The sequence below is a fragment of the Cyanistes caeruleus genome, chromosome 1, assembly GCF_971803275.1.
Source record: "Cyanistes caeruleus chromosome 1, bCyaCae1.hap1.1, whole genome shotgun sequence".
NCBI lineage: Eukaryota > Metazoa > Chordata > Aves > Passeriformes > Paridae > Cyanistes > Cyanistes caeruleus.
In genome coordinates, this window is record NC_141701.1 from 51,683,010 (window position 1) to 51,707,304 (window position 24,295).

Sequence of the window (24,295 nt, forward strand, 5' to 3'; positions counted from 1 at the left end):
GCAAAACATGATACACCGCAGTCTCACTCCCAAACCACACTCCATCACTTGCTTGCCTTCAGGATGCCTGGCCAATTTGCTATAGAAGCCAGAAGATGTGTACCCATGGAAGCTCTCCAGTATGGCAAGCCTCCACTTACCCACCACAGAGAACACAGCATCTTCCACTCCCATCCCTTGGCTGGGAATGCAGCAATAAAGACAGGAGCACAGCATGGAAGCAGGAGTCCAGGACTTAGGTGACAGCAAGCCAATGAAGAAAATAAGTGCAAGAAAAAGATCACAGGGATTTAAAAAGAAATAAAGAGAGGAAAAAAAACCCTCCTAGCTTGCTCAGTCATTGCTGTCAAAGCAAAGCCTACTCACAGTACAAGACTCAAAAACATAATGGCCAGCTTTGCAGAGAGGGGAAGTGCAGGCAGGGAAAGACCCAAGGGGCCATTTGGGACCAGGGCTGTTTGGCATACATTGGTAAGCCATGTATACCAGAGACAAAATTATCTGCAAAATTAGGTAGTTTCATAAAATTTCTATGAAAACAAATTAAGGTAAGCTTTTGACTGAATATTTATACCATCAGTTTGCAACAATGGTTTTAGATTATATTGCCATGAGCAAAGAGACAGTCAGGGCTCTGATCTTCTGGATTATCCCCACAGCAAGCCTACCTGTTGTCACAACTTAGGAAGTCTAAGATTCAACACACAGGCATTAAGTCAGCTATTCAGAGACTAAAGTCTGGATATCTACCACTTCTATGTGTGCCACAGTGTTTGAGACAAGCATGCAAAATTAATATTACTTGCACTTTGTGCAAAATTAAAATTGCAATGTTACTAAATCGAAACAGGCATGTTGTTAAATTCCAGCTTCTCAAGTATTTAGACTGAATAATGAGAGCACAGGCAAGAGGAAGAAGAGTAGAAGACTTAGGAGGAGTGTTTTATGGGGCTTCACTACACAGCCTTGACCAAGTCAGACTAGGAGAACCTATGGTGTTGACAACCTAATAACAGTTTTCTTCTACTGAAATGCGCAAATGTTGGTCAACAGCTCCACAGAAATACTCCTGACACCCAGTCAAGAGAACTACAAACAAACAAACAAACAAACAAACAAAATTCCAAAAACCTGCTCTGAAACAAGACATGAACACATATGATAAACAAATTCATAACACAAGATGATTCTGGATGTACAACTACATGCTTACATAAACTGTCTACTTACATAAACCACCGAAATTTATGTGTTAAAATATGTTCTCTAATTATAGACAGAACAGTTTTACAAAGTAAACCTAAACAGCAGGGCAAGCTTCTGCAGTTGGCTTCAGAGATGGGTTATATGAACACTGAAGTCATTAGCAAGGGTGAAATTTTTTCTTACCTCTTTCCTTAGTACCCAAAGCACTCCTAAAGCAAAGTTTTATCTGCTGACTTCACAAGTGATTAAACGAAAGTACAAAATGGATTTAAGAAAAGTTATTAGCTTATCAACCTAGTAACAATAAAAATTAGTTGAAAGCAGTGTCAGTTTATTCTAAAATGTTTTTCCCCAACTTGCCCCTTCTTTTCCTCCTACATTTTCTGGTATAGAGGCATGCTTTCCCCCTAGAGATTCTTTAACTCCAAAATAACATGGCTTCTTCATCAGTGGTACCTCCAGACTTTTTGACTGAGATACTTGAGCCCCATGTGCCTTAGAATTTATTCAGCATATGAACACCAAGAAAAAGCTATTTCCAGAGCCAAGTACTTTTAGCTCAGGAGGTGTCTCTGAAGTGCTGCTTCACCACCTTGTCAAACTTACGAAACTCTTCTCCATTCTTCAACAGCTTTTAAAATGGAGAATGTGTGCTCACATCAAGAACTCATCTTGGATCAATTATCAGCCTGATCCGACAAACTTGTCTCATTAAAGCTGACAACATGTGACTGCAATAACAAAGCCCTTGCAAGAAAAAACTGGAGACTATTTAATCCAAAATCAAATGGATAATGCGTAAAAAGAAAACCATTATTCACACTGATAATTAAAAAAAAACAACCCTCTTAATCTGCCTTATTTTGCAAGTATGCTAATTAGAAATAAACTTGCTTATCAACAGCATATGCCTTTGAACCATCTATTTGATTATAATGTCAAAACAAGCAGTCACAACTTTATTCTGCTAACTGCACATGCATTCAGCTCATAAAAGGAATTATACACCTTTTAAGTAGCTTTGCACAAATGCAAATTCCCTTTTAGCTCACTATCAATTTTCCTCAATCTCTTTGAGGACCAGGAGAAAACAGGACTTCTGACTTTTAAAGCAACTAAGAGGTGAAAGCCCAAACTGCTGAAGCAACATATGCATATCTTCAAAAAAATGTTACTAAAAATGCTTCAGTATCTTTACCATACCTTTAACATCTGGATCATCTATATGGGGTTCCAAATTTTCTATCATTTCTTCTAATTCTTTCCTTGTTGCCATAGGAATGCTTGGAGACACAGGCATAGTGAGTTCCTGAATTTCTCTATCGAGTTTTATATCAGAAGTCTGCTGAAGCTCAAAGTCAATATCTATTTCAGGAAGTGGAGTCCTCCAGAAATGGAAAGAGTTGTATAATTCCTGCTCTGAAAGAGAGGTTTCCTGTGAATTCAGCTCAGCTTCCTGCAGATCTCTTGTACAGCAATGAGAACTTTGCTCATTCTCATCTGCCATTTCCCCACAAGATTCTGAAGGCAAAGTGCAATGGAAGGATGATTCAGTCTGGAAATCACTTTCCCTCTTGGAGTTATTTGACACTGTATTTTGATCTTCTATGACATTTTCAAGTTTTCTTGCAAAATCATCACTATCATCACTATGTGAAGACAGATCCTCTGTTCTGTTGTGCTCTTCATCTGTTGTGACATCTTCTGCAGTCCCGACTTGTTCACTGTTGAGTGTCAAAGAAAATGGACATTAAAAAAACCAAAATAGACTTATTATACTCTTGAAAATTCACATACATGCTATCAACTTATTTGTCAAAGTAAATTTACTTACAGCATAACAAAACAGAAACCATAGAATCACAGAGGGGTCAAGGTTGGAAGGGACCTGGGCCAACCTCCTTGTACAAGTAGGGACAACCAGAACCAGCTGCCCAGGACCTGTCCAGACAGGTTTTGAGTATTTCAGAGGATGGATACTCCACAGCCTTCATTGACAACATTTGCCAGTGCTTAGTCATCCTCACAGTAAAAAAAAAAAAAAAAAAAAAAAAAAGTGGGTTTTGATGTTCAGGAGGACCTCCTGTGTTTGGGGTTGTGACTCTGGTCCTGTCACTGGGTATCACAGAAAAGGAGTCCAGCTTCATCCTCTCTTCACTCTCCCCTCAGGTATTTATACACATTGGTAAGACCCCTCCCAGCCTGCCCTCTCTTCCCCAGGCTGAAGTCCCAGCTCTCTCAGTCGGTCATTCTGTGGCCCTTCACTGCATTGTCTCCAGTGTGTCCAGGTCTCCCTCTGGATGGCAGCATTACCCTGAGGGTGAAGCAGCCACTCCTCCCAGCTTTATGTCATCAGCAGACCTGCTGAAGGGACACCCTGCTCCACCATTCAGATCACTGAAGAGGATGTTAAACAGCAGTGGAGCCAATACTGATCCCTCTCACACACAATCAGTTAGCAACCTTCAACTACGCGCTGCTGACCAGCGCCAGTGGGCCCAGCCAGGCAGGCAGGCGGTCCTCAACCCACCTCACTATCTCCTCATCTGACCCAAACTTCAGCAGCTTCTCCACAAGGGTCCTACAAGAGACCATGTCAAAAGCCTTCCCGAAATCCAGGTACACAACATACACTGCTCTCCCTTGTCTATCAAGTCAGTCATCTCACCACAGAATATATATCCTAATTCTGGTACCACAGAATATATATCCTAATTCTGGTCTGTGAAAATGAGAAGATCCAGATCTTTCCATTTACCAAATACTCAGTTTATCCAAGAAAGTTAATTTTTCTAACATGTAGTTCATGCAAAAGAAGAACAAGGAGGCAAAACAAAACTTGTAGATTTAGCAAACTTACCTGTTTTCCTGTGCAGAACCACAATCTTCTGGGTTTTTACCATCTTCTTCTTTAAAGTACTGGCCACTGCTGGATGGATTAGCAAAAGTTGATATGAAAGGCCCCAGAGACTGAAAAGCTGCTTGACGAACCTAGTGGAAAAAGTCCAAGGTAAAAAACCAAAATTATATATATAAATTTTGCTGTCCTATAAAACCTAAAATGCCTGCTATTAGGAATTGAAAGGGTCATAAGCCTACTAAGGAAACCAAAAGCAGAGGCTCTTATATGGAAAGAATCAGCCAGATGTATACAGATTGCCAACTTTAAAAAAAATGTTAAAGAAAATGAAAAAGCAGGGTGAAACCAATTAAATCACAGGTAACTAAACTGACAGGATTATTCCCCACAACCAAAGCAGGAAGAATCTGCTTAGATAATAGAAGCAGGTAAATTTGAGCTCAGGTCAGAATTTTAACAACTTGAAAGGAAAAAAAAATGTACAGTAAATAGACATTTCACTTTCAGAAATTTGACTGATAAGCATTATACTTCTTTCCCTTTTCTATTTGGCTATGCTGTGAATTTGCTCCTTCTTTCTCCTACTATTCAGTCTCCTCAACAATTCTCTTAGTTTTTGTTATTTGATTAATTCTGCTGGGCTACAACTTGGATTTTCCAAGATCCACGAGCTCATGCTTCTGTGCAGATGATCCTTGGCTCTTGGAAGTAGTCTGCTCAGTTACAAATTTAAGGTTTAAGAGTAAATCTTCAAGACAGCAAATAAAAAAAACCCCCTCCAAACAAACAAAAAACCAAGCCAACCCCCCAAACAACAACAAAAAAATGCCACCCAAGCCCTCCAAATAAAAAACAAAACCAAAAGCCCATCACCTAAGAAACAATTAAAAAATTAATTAATAAAAAATTCCCCACCACCAACATCCAAAAGACCCACAAAACCCAAAACCAATCAACCTCCCAATCAACAAACCAACCAAAAACTCCAGCACCCCCTCCCCCTAAAAATGACATGGTCTTAGGGAACCGAAAGAAGTACAGGTATATCAGTTTTCCAGTTTTGCTAATGAATCTCAGCAATGTTAAGTCACAGGCTAAAAAAAGCTACTCCACTGACAGTGTTTTTCTTAATGCTGCAGTGAAAATGTGAGGGACTCTCTACACCCATCAATGAACTAACCAGTCTAAGAACAATTTTGCTTTATGTGCATGAAACAGGTTAGATTATCCACAGCCACAATACTCCTACATGGAGTACTGTAGGTAAAATCCTTCAAATAGGACAGCTATTCAAAAAACAAAAAGCAAATCTTACCCATCGTGAAGGATCACTAATCAAATTAATAAAAAGGGTTGACAATTTTGTCCTCCGGACTTCCTGTGATGTTGCACAAGAAACTGCCATGAAGCACTCAGCACAGGCTTTCCTAACTCCCCACACATTATCAGAGCAGAGCTGGAAAAACCTCGGCAGCTGTTGGGAATATAGTCAGTGAGTTTGCAAGTCTGAATAGGCAGTGCTTGTTTCAAAACAAGTTCTCACATTCATTTTCTTCAACTGGTTGTCCATCTTTATACTCAGGTGCACGGTTTAACATTTGCAAGACAAAACACACATTCAGTAGTGCCAAGCTTCTAATCTGCTACCTTCATATTACTTATGGATACAGATAAGGAAAATTCACCTGTCTGAAGAATAGCAACAAAGTACTAACTCTTAAACCTGATTTATAGCCCAAAAAATGCCCCCAAAAAGCCCAACTTCAAAAATACCTCCAAGACCAACAAACCTATTATAAGACAAGACCTCATGTCTACACCATTTTTTTAAAGCAAGGACAAGAAAAATAGTACTGATGCATTATTAGGAAGCAATTCTTTACTACAAGGGTGGTGAGGCACTACAACCCATTGCCCAGGTAGACTGTGGATGCCCCAAGCCTGTAACTGTTCAAGACCAGGTGAATAAGGCCTTGAATAACCTGATCTAGTGGAAAGCATCCCTGCCCATGACAGGGGAGGTTAGAATTAGATGATCTTTAAGGTCCCTTACAAAGCTTAACATTTTTTGATTCTATGGTTAACATTTTACCTATCAGAGACCACTTCAGATTTTTTTTTAAGATTCTTACTGAAATGAAAAGGAACAGCATCTTCAGAAAGAAAAACCTCCCTTTTCTAACTACACTTCTCCTTGTTAGATTTATCAGCCTCTGCCACCCTCTATCCTAGAATGCAGGACATGAACTGCAAAGAGGAACAGGGGAACGAGAGAAAGACTGCATTTTCTCAGGAGAAAACTTATTTGAACAGAGCAGTGGTTTTACTAATATAATTGAAGCATTTTGAAGGTGCTCAGGTGTTTGGGCTTTTTGGAAACAATAATGGTAAGGGTGGACAGTCAAGGTGAGGCACAGACATGCAGGGCTGCCTTGGCTTGCAACAGGCACAGTGACAAAATATGATTAATCAATGGCTGTTGCTACAGCCTTGTTCACAGTTATTGATGTTCAACTGCTCCTGCTCTCTGCAGCCAAGTTTTCTGGACTTTGCCTCTAATTAAAAAAAAAGCTTTTAGGTTCAAAAATGAAGTCTTATCATTCAGCTTTTTACACCCCTCCTTTTTCCTAACAATAATCACAAAAGACCAGAAAATGGCATTTTCTGTTATAGAAAGAGAACTCCAGCTGTCCCGCCACACATTATTGCTTTCAAATGAAATAATCATCACTTTTTTATTTCATAGTAGTCTAACTGCACCCTCTACAAAGTTTTAATCCAAATTCATTATGCTAATCACTAAAAAGGCAGTTGTGTGAGAAAAATCAATTTACATCCCAAATCAGGAAGCATATGGGATGTAAGTCCACACAACTAAACTCCACTACCAAATGACTTCAATCACTCAATAGCTAGAGAAAAATGCAAAAAATGCTTTAAGAGCATAAGAAATGGCCTGAGAGACACAATAGGCCTACCTGTCCCAACACCACAACTGCAAAAAGCTGCAGAGCCTCTGGCTGAAGTCATGCCTGCATTTATACTCTACTCATGTAAGTCCCTCACTAATTCAGAGCATTGATTCATCAGCCTCTGCTGGCCCTCAACAAGCTCACTGTCCACATTCCCAAGAGGATAAAGCTTGAAGAGAGATCCCAGAGACTGCCAAGCTGATTTCTGCTCCCTAGTCTTATCACGTCTCCCAGTTATCAACACCCCCTAGGCTCCCCAGACCCACCATGGGAATGTGGGCACAGTTCCTACTGATCCCACTGAAGGATCCTCTTCTCACTACTCCATCCAGCTCCCTGCTTTTCCAGTTTGAAATTTGTCTCTCCTCCCTCTATTTCATTTGTTATTTCTGAGATTCACTTATTTACTTTACCTTTCTTTCTCTTTCCCTGCATTCCCAGATGTTTGAGGCAGGAAAACTGACTTGGAGAGATTAAATCAATACATAGGCCTCACCACTTCGAGCACTTTATCCCCCCAGCCATGCTCCCCCTGTATCTGCAAGCTCCCATGAACTGCCCTTCTTCTGTAGCTTGTCTGGCTCCACTCCTGAATTGTATTAAGAAGAAAAGCCCTTTAAGAAATGGCTTACCAGCATTTCTTCGGTGGCTTGCTGTCCAACCACACTGCAGATATCTCCAAAATTGGCTGCACATACCTTGCAGACAGAATGCAAGAAATAAAGACTAAGACCAGAGTTTTAATACAGCAAAATCCAAGGGGGAAAAAATGACTTTTAAAATCAGAAAACTGTGTTTTGGTGTAAACTCATTATGAGCTACTTTCCCATTCCATCACTTTCCACGGTTTTTAAAAAATAAATAATTTTCTTTTTCTTCAAAATTAGTCTTTTTCTTCAAATTTAATCATAGAAAAATGCCAGAACTTAAATGAATAGAAAAAAGGATAAAATGTATTTGAAGTGCTGTCAAATTAAAGAATACATGCAGCTATCAAGGGAAATAAGCTATTCAATGGCAGGATGAGATCCAGGCGCAGCCTCTACACCTAAACATCATGATGGAATACTGGTTTACTTCAATAAATATGAGCATCTTTAATTCCATCTGTGCACAGAGGTATGAGCTCAGGTGGCTGACGCTGTATCAGCCACAGCTGGTTCATGTTATCCTGGCTACCAACACAACCGTAAGGACGTATGCCAAATTACACTGCAGCTATCTATAGCATAAGGACAAGCAGATTCTTTCTTTGTTTCTAGTAATAAAGGTGGTGATTCTGGAAAAAAATATCAGTGTCAATATTAAAACCTGTGGAAATGCAAACTACAAAAACCCCCACAGTTTTCATTTACACATGTCACAAATGAGATCTACCAGGGAAGTTTCTTAGTCACATGCAAGTTCCAAGCACATGACACGTTTTTCAGAGATAATCTAGACCAGATGCTCCTAATTCATACCTTACGAACGTGAAACATCCTGCAGTCACAGCACATCTCGCAGAACCTGGGAAGCACAAGTCTTTCCGTGATGTCCTTTCCAACCATGGAGGCCATTTTGCACATAATCTAATGATAACGAGACACACACTAATTAGAGACGCCTGCACAACACACATTCTGTGTCAGCTAAGCAGAGGGTTTTTACATCTACTATTCATTCTACTGAAAACTGTGAAAAATACTGAAAACAAAACCCCACTTGTATGGAAAAGGCTTGGCTACTTTTGCAGAGAACCAAATTTCCCATTTCCTGGTCATGACACAACACAGGTGTAGAAGATGACACTGATCTTCCAATAAACTGAACCAATTCCCAGCTAACAAAGATAATTCGACTCTTAGCAATTATTCTATGTTACCCAAGAGACCTCTAAAAAAATAGTACACGATTCTTTTACTATTTCAATACGAAATGCATGTGTACAATCAACAGAAAATTATTGACAATTAATATGCTTAAGAAACTTCTGAGTCCTGTATGGTTTTGAATCAATTACAACACTACACTGCATATATGCAACTCTCAAACATAAAATTCCCAAAGAAATGTATCACGCCAAAAAAGAACTCTTCCCTCTAACTGTTCTTTCATTCTAATTTGTACTGAAACTTAAAAAAAAAAGTTTTAAAAAGCAGAAAGAATTTTATGTTTATCCTTCCCAATCATGTCAGTAGAACTATTTACATTCATTCCCCTGTAGTAACAAATGATGGCTTTTCTAACCTCTAGGTGGTTGATGAGGTACAGAAATTTCTATCAAGTTTCAATACCTTCAAAACCATGAAGACAGATAAAGCTAATCTGCTTATATTTTATTCCCTTATGTAGTTGTAAGCTTCATCAGGAAGCAGTAGAAATTTTGTGCCAAGTGCAACAGTGCTGGAGTCTTTTTACTGTTTATCAGTCCAGCCACTGCAGTAAAATATTAAATGAGGTCTCTCTCAAGCAAAAAGAAAAGAAAAAAAATTCACCCAGAAGAAAGAATTTTTTTCAATATAAATTGCAAAAAAACAAAGGAAATAAAACGGCATACATCTGCTATTTCTCCATTATAAATTAACTAATCTGCTTACTATTTTAATTCAACACATACATTTTAAATACGAAGGCTGTGTCTAATGCAAAAAAAACCCCACCAACCATGAGTTAATCAACTCAGATGCTTATTACTTTGTCCAATAAAACACAACAAAATCAATAAAGAGAATAGACATACAGCAAGGAACAATAGAACTGAGGCACTAAAGCTTTTGAACTGATGGAAATTTTCCACACAGGCAATCTGAACTTCCATAAAATAAACAGACAAACCTTCAAAAAACTAAAAAGCCAACACAGCAGATGCTTTAGGAGTCAATAAAATTAATCCCCTGCACTGTCTTGTCCAGACAGACTTTTTTTAACAGCATATATAAGCTACTGAATTTAAATCTAAACTTGACCAGAGTGTACAGCGCCGACACCGACACAACACAGAAGTTACAGATTTGTTACAGAGAGGGAATATAGCGTTTTCCTTTTAGTAATGGCTGTGCAACTTGAAACACACCACGACCACTGCACTATCAAGCATTCAGGCAAACCTTTGGCTGTGTGATTTGGTACTGCTGCTACTTACAGCCACAGCTTCTGTCTTGACATCGTCGTTGCTGTCTGGAGCTGTCAGATCTATCAGCACAGGGCACACTTTGGTCTCCACATCGTATCTCTCAATGAGTTCTTGCTCCAACAGCACTAACAATGCCGCCTGGCTTGTTTTTCTTACCTGCCATAAAAAGACAAAAATTGAACCAAGCAACTCCAAGAGAGTTTTATTTGTTGAAATACATGTGTTCTGTATTTTGGAACCTGTACCTATATACCAACACACAGCAGTACTAACTGCACACAGTGCGAGGACAAGTGCTCCACAAGTGCAAGAACTTCGTATTTGCTGTCCTGTGTTTTGGGAAGCATGAAGGCAGACACCTGCCTTAGTTGACAATGTGAGAGTGTTTCTTGGGTTCACACACAACTTGTTTTAATGTCAAAAAGAGTAGTCATGGCAAATCTCAAGCAAATGTGTGAAGAAAAAGCAGCACAACTAATGGAGCGGAACAAATTTCTAAGGAAGATGAATTTTACTAAACAAATCCTCTTTTTCTGAGATTAACAAGAAATAGGCTGGCAAGAAAAAATTGTGTTTATTTCCAATGCTTTTGAATTCTGAGACACATTTTTGCTTAGTCTCATTTAAAAAAAAATTTACAGAATTAAGATACCCATGTAAGATACCCATTCATAGCTGGCTAACCCCTGCCTCTAAAAGGAGCAATTTTATCAGAAGAGAAACCATTACATACAGCAAGAGACTACGTATACTGCAATGCAGTAATTTTGGAAACTCCTATGTGCTCTTTGTTTCAGAGATCCGCAGCAAAATAACCACTGAATCTTCTAGAAGGAGAACATCAAACAAAAGTATGGGTACTATACATGTGATACACAAATTAGCAGAACAACTACCAAGAAAAATAGGTTTGGTTAGTTATCTTTCACTATGTAAAGGACAGGGAAAAAAGTGACAAACTCAAGAGGCCTAAAATATTGAAAATAATGTATCAACTAGCATTAGTCTAGTCTGAAATGACTGAAGAAGCCTCAAGAAAGCTTTGGACAAGCTAACTTATACATTCAGAGAAACAAACCACATGAGTTCAATCCTAAACTTTTATTGGATTGATATACAAATAACTGGTAATGAAGATATATCATGGTGTTAAAAAACTGATTAATACAAAGGACTCACAGTTTTTCACTACTAGTGTTCCTTTTTGCCACAATTTATGTAAGCTTGTCTAAATAACTGATTTTGTCCATATGAATGCAATACCACATAAAAGGCCCCAAATCAGGACAGATCACATGAGATGTAAAAAACTGTCATTATATTGTCTTTAGAAGTTTTTCTTTAGTATTTCCTTTAAATAAATTCATAGTTTCATGTATTTCATGTCCAATCCAAATCCTTATATCCCAAAATCTAAAACGCTTGTATGAATCCAAATTTAAGTAATTTGGCATCACAGCAATATTTCACCAGCTAGTAGGCTGCTCCTACAAGAACCTTACCTGGTTATTCTGGTCTGCGAGGTATCGCACCACAATAGGTAGCAGGTATTTGGAAAAAGCATAAGGGATTGAAGGTCTGTTTTCTTGACAGAACATAGCAATATGAGGCACCTGTTCCATCAGTTCTGCCCGCACTGTTGGTTCTGTAAGGGTCAAAACAAGACCAAAAAAAGGCACAATATATGTTAACAAGCATGCTCCCAGATCCTGCCAGAGCAAGCCTCTTACAGGAATCTACATACAAAGTATGTTCTCAAGTGTTCACGTCAGTGTGTGTTTGTCAAGCTTCATTTTAACCATATTTTTACAAAACCAGATAAAACTACGCCCTGTGCTGCCAAACTACTAAAAAGTCATGTCTCACATTCTTAGTAATAAAACAAGAAGAGGTGTAAGACAGCCAGCCACCAAACGTCATGAGTATCAGAACTGTCCAAACTCCTTATGTGCATCACCTACTTCACAGAAACCCCCTACGCAGAAAGTCAGCCCAGAACTGGCACCACTGTGAGAAGAAAAAAACTGAGGGGGAGTCTGGGCCACAGCCTCTCAAACAGGAAAGATCCCACTGAACAGGACAACCAGCCATAACCACAGATGCTGCTCTTCATTCTTTGTTTTTCAAGGCCACTGATGTCATTGTCAGATGGAAAAAGGTCATGCATCTTTCCAGCTGCTTCTGTTAAACCTTTGTGATGTGTTTCTCACCAAAATTGGTGATTAATTAAAAAACATTTAATTCACTTTTTAAATTCAAGAAATGGCACGCTGCCTGGATGAACCCTAATCCCCACAGAATATGCACATATATCTAGGGGATCAGAGAGGAAGCAAAAGAAGCAATACAGGCATGGATTAAATCCCAACTGTTAGAAAAACAGATTCCATTTAAGAAGCAGGACCTTATTACATGCCTAACTTCTCCATGGGGATAAAAAAATCAGAACTAAGTACTTCTGCCCTTTCAGGATTTGCTGACATGTGCTATTACTACTAGTCTACTGATACCTATAAAAAGACATAAAAAACCCCATCGACTACTCTCAAATTAAACTAATTTGATTTACAATACTTCAAATAATAAGATGTATATGTCACAGGATAGATATGTATGCCCTACTGAATTTTTACCTAGAAGTTGTTCAGGTAAAACTTAATAGTATAACTTGAACCATCTTCCTTGGAATACTTGTAATTAACATGATTCATTAAAAATACAACCTTTTGTTAAACAGAAGCATGCAACATGCATTTGTATTTAACACAGCAAATGTGTGCAGCACTTGGCTTTCTTGAACACTGGCTACAAGTGTAAACTCAGGTCTGAATAAAACATAACAAAGACAAAGCAAGTCCCCTGCTGTGTGCAGTCTTTTCTTCACTAAGGACAATGAGAACAGAGAAGATCACTGCACATGAAGTAACTAAATGCCTATGGCCTCCAATTCTTTCACTACAGACTTGAATTACTTTTCCTATAGAAAAACACACCAAAATCCGAGTTGAAGGGGATCTTTTAGATCATCTAGTTCCAACCCCTGGGGGTAGGGGGTTCCACTAGACCAGGCTGCTCAAAGCCCCATCTAACCTGGCCTTTAACATTTCCAGGGATCCTCTGGAAAGTTTATGAATTGGGGACCAAGATGCAAATACAAAATGAAGTCTCAGATAAATCAGTATTGTACAGGTTTGCTGTTCACGACAATAGAGTAAAAAATGTCTTCCAGTCTGCTCTGTATCTCTTCCTAAATGCTATCAGGAGCACACAGGAGAAAAACATTTTTATTTAAACTTCAGATGTTCTGAAACATATGCAGGTTGAACTCCAAAAGCAGCACAGACATCCTGAGGTTTGTATTGAAGAAGTCAGCTCCTGAAGAATGCTACACAAACTATGTGCACATTTTAGCAGATCTAACAAAAATTCACACCTTAAAATGCTGAACTCTAGTCTAGTGACCAAAATATGCACCTGTAACTAAGACAAACTAACAGTTAATAAGATTATTAATTCTGAAAGTTGAAATCTCCATATCATACTAATGCAAAGAAAGAAAAGATTCCTATTGTAGAAACTCCAGCTTTTGCTTCCTTATAAAAATTTGCCAGAGCAGTCTTTAGAACACAGGGAAGGTGCAACTGTTCATTAGGATGAGGTGATGGGTGGGTGTGTGTGGGTGTGTGTGTGTCGTCAACCAAAGTAGATTGGGTGATTTCAAGAGTCAAGCTGGCAAAGGTATCTATTTTCTTCCTACATTTAATTCAGTTTTGGTCCTTTTATCTGACAAGGCCCACCTTCTTCAGTTCTGGAAGAGGGCTTGAAGTGTGCCTGAGGAAGGAGTCCTTTTACATGTCAACTTTGACACATCAACATGTTTTTTTCCACCTGTGTGACAACCTGCACAAAGGTGACTGAGTTAAAGAAGCCTTGCAAGCACCCTCCATTTACAGCTGCCCAGTATCCACTGAAGGCAGAGCAACTACAAATGGAAGAGTCCTTCCTTCCTGAGTACATTTTGAGACAAAGAAAGACATTACCTCTGTAAAGATGCTGTACACAGCCCCTCTCCCAAGCGCCATTTGTTTGAAAAAAGTGTAGATGGCAAACAGAGCAAGATGAGGAAGCATGAGGCTGGGCAAGGAGGATGGGAATTTGATGGACAAGAAATGGGAACCAGTGCCCAAAGCCACGGCTGGAGGAACTTGTGCCCACCTTTCCCATATTTCCAAACATGCCCAGGACATGATCTAGGGGTACAAGAGACTTATGTAACAACACTTAGCCCTAGGATCTTGTTCTCCCATGTTAGGACTCGTGCCTTGTTTCTTGTGGCAGACAGAAGATGACTGGGGACGGGGAGAGAGGGAGGGCAGAGGTGAAAGCGGAAGGAGAGTAACCAAAATCAATCTGACTGAGGCTGCATGTTTGGCAGCAGTGCTCCTTAAATGGCTTCTGAATTTGCTTTGGGCAGCTCCCACCATCCCAGACACAAAACCTGCAGCTTCCATTTATGCCAATGCTACTGTTCACAAAGCCAGACAATAAACCCTATCAAAGAACTGATCTAGCTGATGCAGCTTTTGACTTCACCACAGCAGCATCATTAAACAGCAAGAACTGGCACTTAATATTGATCTCCCTGTGCAATCACGCAATTCCCTCAAGTAGCAGAACTGTCTGATGATGGAAGTAAGCAGTGGTAAAAGAAGGCGCTAGAACTGAGGGAAAGAAGCAAAATGCTGAGAAAGTCAATTCATTCCTTTGCCTAGTGTGAAGCTGTGCAAAATGTTCAAGCCAGGCTCTTCAGAGACTAACTGCACACCACTCATTTGATTGCAGTCTGAACTCTGTCTTGATGCTTTACAAATACCTCTGCAATCAAAGCCAACAAGAACTCTGTATTAAGCATATCAAGAGCAGTGTACATACTTTGGACACTAGGCACTCAAAATGGGGAGATTGTTCCCATACCTCTTTGACACCTCTACAGTTTGCCCACCCACTGATAAAGCAATGGCAACACTCCCTTTCCCCAAATTGACAAAGTCTGCTGTGAAATTGGATTCATGTATTTTTTTTATGAAGGACTCCAGTAAGAGTGCAGGATGTACAAAAACCACGAGATCCTTTTCCTTCAGAACAGGGCTCATCTATTATGCAGCAGTTATGTCAGCCACCTGACAATACTAAAGACCTGCAGACGTAAAGTGAGCGCCTTTCTTCCTGAGCCACTAAGTCAGCTCTGTCTTTGTGAAGAACACAGGCAGATAAGACGATGCAATTAAAGATTTGAAACATTCATGCCCAGGAATGAATTAGAACTGTAAAGTCACCTTAGTTCTTATGTTCCCTAACTTCTAAGTACACAGCTCTGGGATCTTTGTATGGTCGATTCAAAGCAACAAACAAGGAGTGCTGTGTAGGGAACTGGCTGTGTAACACAACACCGTAATTCGCCATCAAAAGGCGTTTGTGCTGTTCTGGGGAATTACTGCTGCTATGCAAGAAACTGAACCTTAAGCTTACCAATTTAGATAACAGTTCAATTCTTCAAAGGCTGAAGCATATGCTCCAGTGTGTACTGAATAGAGCCTAATCTTGCAGTCTGATGCAGTTACAGTAGAGCTTTTTTTTGCACTGTGTTTCCTTAAGACCCAAGCAACAACGCCAAAAAAATCCACTTAAGTCAGAGAGCTTTCTCATTCCCTTCATCTATTCCTCAGCTTTGTCTTTAACTTGAACAGGTGGCAGCTCCAAGCAGAGATTCCAGAAGGCTTCAATATATAACAAGTGTCTGCCATTTCAGTTTGAACTTCCCTGTTGTTTAAAACCAAATTTACAGCTTGGTCACTGTGTTGGTTTTGGCTGGCACAGCATTAATTTTCTTCAGGGTAGCTGGTAGGGGGCATGTTTCTGATTTTTGCAGGAAACAGTGTTGATAACTCAGGGATGTTTTAGTTATTGCTGAGCAGCACTTACACAGAGCCAGGGTCTCTTCTGCCTTTCACCCCACTTCACCAGCAATCGGCAGGAGATGCACAGGGGGAACACAGCCACGACAGCTGATCCCAACCGACCACAGGGACACCCCAGACCATGGTGGCATGCTGATCATATAGAGCTGAGGGAAGAAGGTGGAATGGGGGGAAAGTTCATAATGGTGGTGTTTATCATCCCAAGTCACTGTCAGGTATGATGGAGCCCTGTTCTCCTGGGAATGGCTGAACAGCTGCCAGTCCATGGGAAGTGGTGTATGAATTCCTCTCACATTTGCAGTGAAGATTTGAGCATTACCCTGCATTAAGTTCCATGCTCATAAATTTAAGGCAGCTTAAACACTGTTGCCAGCACAAATCCAAAACATGGCCCAATATTAGTTACTATGAAGAAAATTAACTACTTCTGCCAAAACCAGCACATTTATCAACACAGTGAACAGGGCACAGCAGTTACATGTTGCTTTGTAAAGCCGAAGTTCATCCAGCTGGGGAATACGTCAGCACTCTGTGTTTTTTGCACTGTACAATATAGTCAAGGACCAGGATTTTACACAGTATAAACAAAATCCAGGAGCAGAATTCTACTTCATGTCAAGTTTCTATCTTAGGCAGTCTGGAAAAAACTCTGTGTACAGCTAGGCTCTACATAACATTTGCCTGAAGCAGTATTTTTCCATTTGGTAGAGGGAGTATTTTTAAATGCTGATCTTTTCAAACTATCTCTTGAAAGTCCAAGTCTATCTATTCCTTAAAGTAGCAATTTACTAAAAAGAAACCCTGCAATTTGTTAAAACAAAAACTTTGAAAAGAAATATTAACATAAAAGACTAGATTTCCTCACTCATTAGAATTTTATTTCATTCTATCCTATCTTGTGTATTATCTAGATACAGAATTACACTGAATTGAGTTTTAAGAATCAAGCAAAATTAAGAGAATGACAGAAGGCAGTGAAAATGGCTTCCATTTCTTCTGTTAATGAAATAATTTTGAAAAGAAGCTTCCAGAATAAAATGACACAGTTCTACCTACCTCTTCATTTCCAGACCACACAAAACCATTATTAAAATGTTCAAATCAGCATCTCCAGAACCTGGGCAGACTTTTTTCTGAATAAAGAAACCCTCAGTTTTAGCTATTACACAAATGACTATTCAAATCAACATCCTAAACTGACTCCAAAATCACAGAAGTAATTAACTATTTTCTCTTCATCCAAGAAATAACACATTTCCCCTAAAATCTGACACCATCTCTCATGTAAAGTGCCAGCACGTTCACTTGGCTACCCTTAGCACACACACTCAGCTTGTATATATAAATGTGTAATGTTTATTTCAACCCTGCTGAGGCTTCAGTTTACTCTCTATTCCACTTCAGCTATAAGGAAGTAAAGCAACACCATCAGCTGCATACTGGAAATTAAAAGGGGATTATTTTAGAACTGCACAGTATAATACCAACTAATTGCTTCAGAGCCGTTATTTATAAATGGAGTCATTATTCCAGAGCCACCCAACAACTAGATTTACTTCACAATGCTTTATTCTGCAGCAACGTACAGTATTTAGAAAAAAGTCTGCAATGCTTTCATTATCCAACTATGAACATTCCAAAATGAAAGCAGCAGTGAAATTCCACTATATTTGTGAGGGGTTGTAAGGTTTCTGTGTTCTAAAACTGTTTATGAAGAACAACCATTGACGACGTTAAAGCTTCTGTAACTGACAATTTTTATGACTGTATTAGCACATCTGAATATTAATAATATTGCCCTTTGTTCTTATTAAGGGTTGTGAGCAACAGGGAATGGTGAAAGTGCATGGCTCTGCATTAACACTTCCATTCTATAAAAGAATAATTCACAGAACCACAGAATATCCTGAGTTAAAAGGGATCCAGAAAGACCATCAAAGCCCAACTCCTGGCTCTGCAAAGGACCAACCAGACACCATGTACCTGAGAGCATTGTCCAAATGCCTCTTGAACTGTCAGGCTGGTGCTGTGACCACTTCACTGGGGAGCCTAATCCAGTGCCCAGCCACTCTCTGGGTGAAGAACCTTTCCTTAATATCCAACCTAAACCTCCCCTGACACAGCTTTATCTATCCTCTCCTTTCCCCAAAGATAATTTTCCATTACCCTCTTTTTTTCCTTCTACAAACATACATATTTTCCCTGTTGGTTTGTACTATTTCCCATTTCATCTTTCCCTCTGACTTTCCTACCTCTTTCAAAGATAAAAGAAAAGCTAGACAAGTGGAAATACACTGTAACCAGAGCCCATTCTTTTTAGCTTAGGAGTCCAGCAGAAAGGCTGATGTGTCTGAGGCATGTGCTGCTTCAGTAGTCAGGCTCTTTTCTCCTGCTAACCAGAAATGGATTTCATTACTGACTGACAGAGCAAGTAACAAGAAACACAGACTAATGAGGGAGGGTAAAGTCACCCTTAGTCACTCATCAGATGCATAGAGGGACAAAAGAGGTTTACATCAAGCACAGTAAAAAATTCTTTAGCGTAGCATGAGGTGGGAGATGAGATATGGAAAATCCTGAAACATGAGGATGGGAAGAGAAGAAAATACATCTGAAGATACTGGCAGCTGGGAAAGGCAAATATTAGTATTCCCATTAATACTGCATACATATGAACATTTTTGTTACATAAAATGCTGCAATATGTGCTGTTTGACAGGTAATGTTGGCATGTCTCAAAATACCAACAGCAATAATTGAACCTACATTAATAAAACCATTTAAGCACACTATTAAGTAATTAGGGTTGTGAGGCCATTTACATTAAGCCTGATTATAGAGCTTCAAAACTTAATGACCAATTAGCCTAATAATTGTTTTCAAAATCAGATTGTTTTGGAAATGGCATTTACAACTTACTCCTTGCAGTAAAGAGATTACTCCTCATTCAGAAGAAAAACATCCTAGTTGGCTATACTCAAAAAAGCACCAGCCCTTCAGGACATTTATTTTCCCCCCATCATTTCTTGAAAAAGACATCTATGTGTATGTATTTAATAGTAAGCCAAAGTACACATGGATTTTAGAAATGAAGATACAGACTCTTAAAGAAACTTCAGAAAATAAGATTTAAAGCTTCTGGAGCCTCTTGCACTCTAAGCAAAATGCCAATATTGTACTAATTCTGGCTGGGGCTAACTTTTAAAGCCAGTTAATGCACTTCAGCACACAACGATGAAATCTTGTATCATCTAAGCCACTCACAAGCTGGTACCAAAAAAGAAAAAGTATGAATTATACTAATTTACTTAAGTGAAAAACTCAGACACAAGGCCCTTGTTCAAGCTTTCACAAGCCTGTGTCTAGTCTGCATTTGAGAATGGAGAACACCCAGCTGTCTTAATACAAAGATAAGCATTTCTAACATAATAAGCATAATCTAACAAGGGTTAATGTGAGATAACTTAACATTTGCCAAGCACTGGGCTTATATGCCAAACTACTTCTTGGCTTGTATAGATTCAGAGACACCATTAAAACATCTAAGTGTAAAGTCATACCTAACATCCCTAAAGAAACAGAGAAATTACAAAGTGATTGAACAGCAGATTCAAAAGCAGTATAATGTATCTTTCTCAACTGTCACTACCGTAGGAAACTCAGTAACAAAGACAGCAGGGAAGTCCAGTTTAGGACTGAAAAGTACCCAAATTCCACAGCAGAGTAACAGATTAAACAGCAACACCCCAATTACAGCAATGAAGACAAACACTGAAGTCTTCCAAACAACTCAGGTTTGGAAAATAACTTTCTTAAGCAAGTAAGGGCCTTGGGAGCAGAAGATTATTCCCCAATGCCACTGATGGGTTTCCTCCACAGAACAGCTATTCTGTGCTGCCACATACATACAACAGAAGCACATGATACCAGGGCAGAGCAAATCTTGTCTTCTGCCAGCACTGGGAGCAGCTCATTTCCAGTACCACCTGAAGTGGGTATCTTTTTCCCCACAGAAACACAACAGTGGTTTTAAGGCTACAAGTGTAAACTGGAATTAATTCATTAAAAGGAGTCCAAATTACCCTGTCAGGAGAATGCACACTTTATACCATTTGTATGTGCAGACACAATAGTAATCAAAACTCTTTCACAAAATACAATTCACTACAACTCTACTCAGAGGGTCCAAATGAGTTTCCTTCAAAAGCTATGTCTTCCAGAATGTTTTTTTCTTTTTTTACAAAAAGCTTTTATAAAACCAGTTTTAGAGCTGATATTTACTTTTGCTATGATACCTCAAAAAACGTGTCTTGGCTAGCCAGTTGGTATCTCCAGATATGTAACAATCATAGCAAACCATCCTCTCATAATTGTCTTCCATCATTATATACAATCATATATTTGGAACCAGGTATTTTTCTAGTAAAGATTATTTTTTGCTCCACATTAATACACTATTCAGTGCAACCAAGATGACATTTAGGTTGTTAAAGTTTTATCACAGGAGATGAAGAATGAAAATTATTAGAAATTCTCCTGCTTTTAAACACAGAAATGGCTGTCTCAGCATAGCCCCAGCTTATTAAAAAGTATTAAAAACAACCAAAACAAACCTGAAAAAAGCTAAAAAAAACCCAACCAAAACAACAAAAAAAAAACCAACCCAAACCTACAAACCACAAACCCAAAGAATTTTTACAAAACCCTGAGACTGATTCTTTTTCAAGCAAAGACCATATCTGAAAAACATCAACCCAACTACAAGACTTCTGAAATTGCAAGGTATTAACAGGACAGAGGACTCCCTTGGCAATTTTAGGATAGCTGGTATTTCTAGTTCACTGCTGTACCTCTATTTTAGAAATCAGCATCAGCAGCCCAGAAAGAGAACAGATACTGTGTATCCTGGGTATATTCTTCAATTCCAACCTGATTATACCAACTATTGAAAAGAAAAAGGAAAAGTACTTTGCTTTCTATAACTTCATTTGACAAGAGAAGAAAAAGAGCTCCAAATGTTAAAAGAACTGGTGCAAGACTGGCAAGCATCAGCAACTTGAAATACTTAGTCATAGTTTAGTTTGACTTCCAAGTTTGTTTTTATTTTTATTTATTTAAACATTTGAACATGAAGGTTTGACTGCAGGATAGCTCTAACCATACAAATGTCTTGCTTTTACCAGGGAAGTTAAAACACACAGGCACTTTTACAATGTTTTTTATTCCAAATTCAGGAACTTTTATGTTTTATGCTTAAATTGGGGAAAAAAAAATACTGTAAATGGAAAGAAGAAAGACAAAAATTAACAAGTCTAATAGTTACTACCTTAAACATACACACACAAAAAACCAAAACCTCTGCAACAAAACCAAAAAGCCATGACAAAAAAAATTAAACAAAACCCATTGTGCTACAGTTTGAATAATAGTCAAGCTCATATATTAAGAAGATACAAAGCAGATCTAGTTCCCTAATGAATTTTCACATGGTTTAGAACACAAGGATATTCTAATAACCTGTCTTACCGAAACCAGTCAAGTCCAATACTGCAACTGCTCGAGGCACAAGACTCACAGTTTGCAGAAATTTAATTTGTGGGGCAGCTGCAGAATCCAGCGCTACTAGTTTGGCAGATCTGAGACAACTTTACAGTGCAGGAAAAGCCTGAACTGCTGCTTTTACTGACGCTGAGAAAATATCAGCCCTGACTAAAAATGTACCCCACCCTTGTTAAAGGCAACAAATTGATTTGAGCTCAACTCTTGGCTTCCACTACTTTTCTGCCTAAATAAACTTCAATTTGACACACTTAGTTGGTCACCAATGAAAAGCCTAAGGCTACAAGTTGCTGCAAGAGGCCACTTTCCCTTGGACACATCTGTCCTATTTTCTAAACTGAAGTGGAGCTTCAGAAAGTTTCTGATGCTCAAAACTATTCACAGGGCCACACAAACAGGCAACTGTATATGCAGATTTCAGCAGCAGAGCTTTGCTAGGAAAGCACTCTATAAACAGTAGCATGCTACTGTTCTCAATTAAAGACATATTTTATTGTAAGTGAATAGTGACTTTCTTTCCCTTTTAAAGAATCATTGGAGAGGTACTCAGTATCATTATGTAATGCTTACAACAGGCTACTTTTCCTGGCTAAACAAGGACATTCCTCCAGAAAAAGAAAACCATGCATTTTAAATTAAGACAGTAATAACAGAATAACAGAAATCAGCAGAATATATTTTTAGAAAGCATTATCTTCTGCAGTTCCAGAAGAAGGGAGAAAAACTAGCAGACATCAAAAAGAAGAAACATTTTCTTCTCATTCAAGATTTACTATAAATTTTTCCCCACAGCACTCCAACAATAACAAAATAATGACCAGATCTTTTCTGATGTTTTGCTGATAGACTTTCTTCCTTCTGGTGTGTCAAATATATCAGCTATGCTGAAATCAAGTTCTTAATTCTTTCAAGAGCATCTTTAAGCCACAATTTTGTCACAGCTCTGTCCACACCATTTTCCCCTTCATCCACTCCCCCACCACTTTTTAAGCACTCCTTTTCTTCCACATTTGTTTTTCATTTTTCTCTTGCTTTTGCCATTTATTCAAAACACTCAGCAGTCCCAATATATTCATTATAGAGACAGACATACTGGATCTACAGAGCCCTCCTACTCATAGCAAAGAAGGTCATGCTCTTTAGGGCAAGCTCACTATACTGGATGTCAAGAGCAGACTTCTGGCATCTTCAGGGATCTGCTTGGTGGAGTACCATGGGATAAAGCCCTGCAGGGAACAGTTGCCCAAGAAAGTTAGTTAATATTCAAGGATCACATCCTCCAAGTGCAGGAGCAATGCATCCCAACAAAGAAGTAGTCAAGCAAAAACACTGGGAGGCCTGTATGGATGTACAAGGAGCTCCTGGACAAACTCAAGCAAAAAAAGGAAGCCTACAGAGGGTGCAAGCAAGGACTGGTAAACTAGGAGGAATACAGAAAAATTGTCCGAGCTGCCAGGAACTGGGTTAGGAAAGCTAAAGCCCCCAAAAAATTAAAAGTGGTCAGGGATGTCAAAGGCAACAAGAAAAGGTTCTATAGGTACACCAGTGATAAAAGGAAGACTAGGGAAAATATAACTTCTGTCTAGAAGATTCAAAAGTGGGAGACCTGGTTACCCTGAACATGGAGAAGGCTGAAGTACTCAATGACGTTTCTCCCTCAGTCTCCAGCTGCAAATTCTCAACCCGAGACCCAGAAGGCGAAGATCAGAGAATGATGAACTGCCCACAGAAGAAGATCAGGGTCAAGATCATCTAAAGTACCTGAAAGTCCACAGGACCTGATGCAGTGCATCTGCAGGTCCTGAGGGAACTGGCAGAAGAAATGGCTAAGCCACTATCCATCACATTTGAGAATTGTGGCAATCCAGTGAAGTTCCCACCAAACTTAAAAGGGAGAACAAATCCCTCATTTTCAAAAAGAGAAAAAAAGAAGACAGAGGGAACTGAAGACCAGTTTTAGCCTTCACCTTGATGCCTTAGCAAGATCATGGTGCAGATCCTCCTGGAAACTGAGAAGGCACATGGAAACTAAGAAGGTGATGTGTAAGAACTACAACAACTTCACTAAGGTCAATTTCTTGGCTTTCTACAATGGGGTTAAAGTGCTGGTGGATAAGGCAAGGGCAACTGACATCCTGTATCTGGACTTACGCAAAACATCTGACACTATCTTGTTACATCCTTGTTTTCAAATCACAGACACATGGATTTGACTGATGGCAATTCAGTGGATAAACAGCTGGCTGGATAATGCACTCAAAACAGTTGTGGTCAACAGCTTGATATCCAAGGGGAGAGTAGTGACAACTGGAGCTCCTTGGGGGTCAATACTGGGACCAGCACTGTTCAACATCTTAGTTGGTGACATGGACAGCACCCTCAGCACTACACCAAGCTTTGTGGTGGGATTGACATGCTGGAGGGAAGGGACGGCATGCACAGGGACATGTGCCTGAGAAGCAGGCACATGTGAACCTCATGAAGTTCAACAGGGCCTAAAACAAGGTCCTGCACATGGGTTTGGACAGACCTTGGTACCAATGCAGGGTTAGTAGAGAATGGATTGAGACAAACCCTGAGGAGAAAGATTCAGAGGTGCTGGTTG

General features: G+C 39.2%; 1 protein-coding gene across 22 annotated transcripts in view; it reads right to left on the bottom strand.

Annotated features, from left to right (window-relative positions):
- The window catches only part of PPP4R1 (protein phosphatase 4 regulatory subunit 1), a 64,154-nt gene that overhangs the window by 16,480 nt on the left and 23,379 nt on the right, over window positions 1-24,295 (bottom strand). For 11 of the 22 annotated variants that reach the window (XM_086892127.1, XM_086892130.1, XM_086892105.1 and 8 more), the window contains 7 exons: window positions 11,656-11,798; window positions 10,163-10,309; window positions 8,502-8,609; window positions 7,671-7,736; window positions 5,382-5,540; window positions 4,067-4,197; window positions 2,410-2,930 (listed from right to left, as the gene is read on the bottom strand). In XM_086892127.1, coding sequence (XP_086748253.1) covers window positions 2,410-2,930; window positions 4,067-4,197; window positions 5,382-5,540; window positions 7,671-7,736; window positions 8,502-8,609; window positions 10,163-10,309; window positions 11,656-11,798 — 1,275 coding nt within the window. Of the gene's footprint in view, window positions 1-2,409; window positions 2,931-4,066; window positions 4,198-5,381; window positions 5,541-7,670; window positions 7,737-8,501; window positions 8,610-10,162; window positions 10,310-11,650; window positions 11,799-24,295 lie in introns of all 22 variants that reach the window. The other 11 variants (XM_086892178.1, XM_086892187.1, XM_086892157.1 and 8 more) reach the window with 3 other exon arrangements.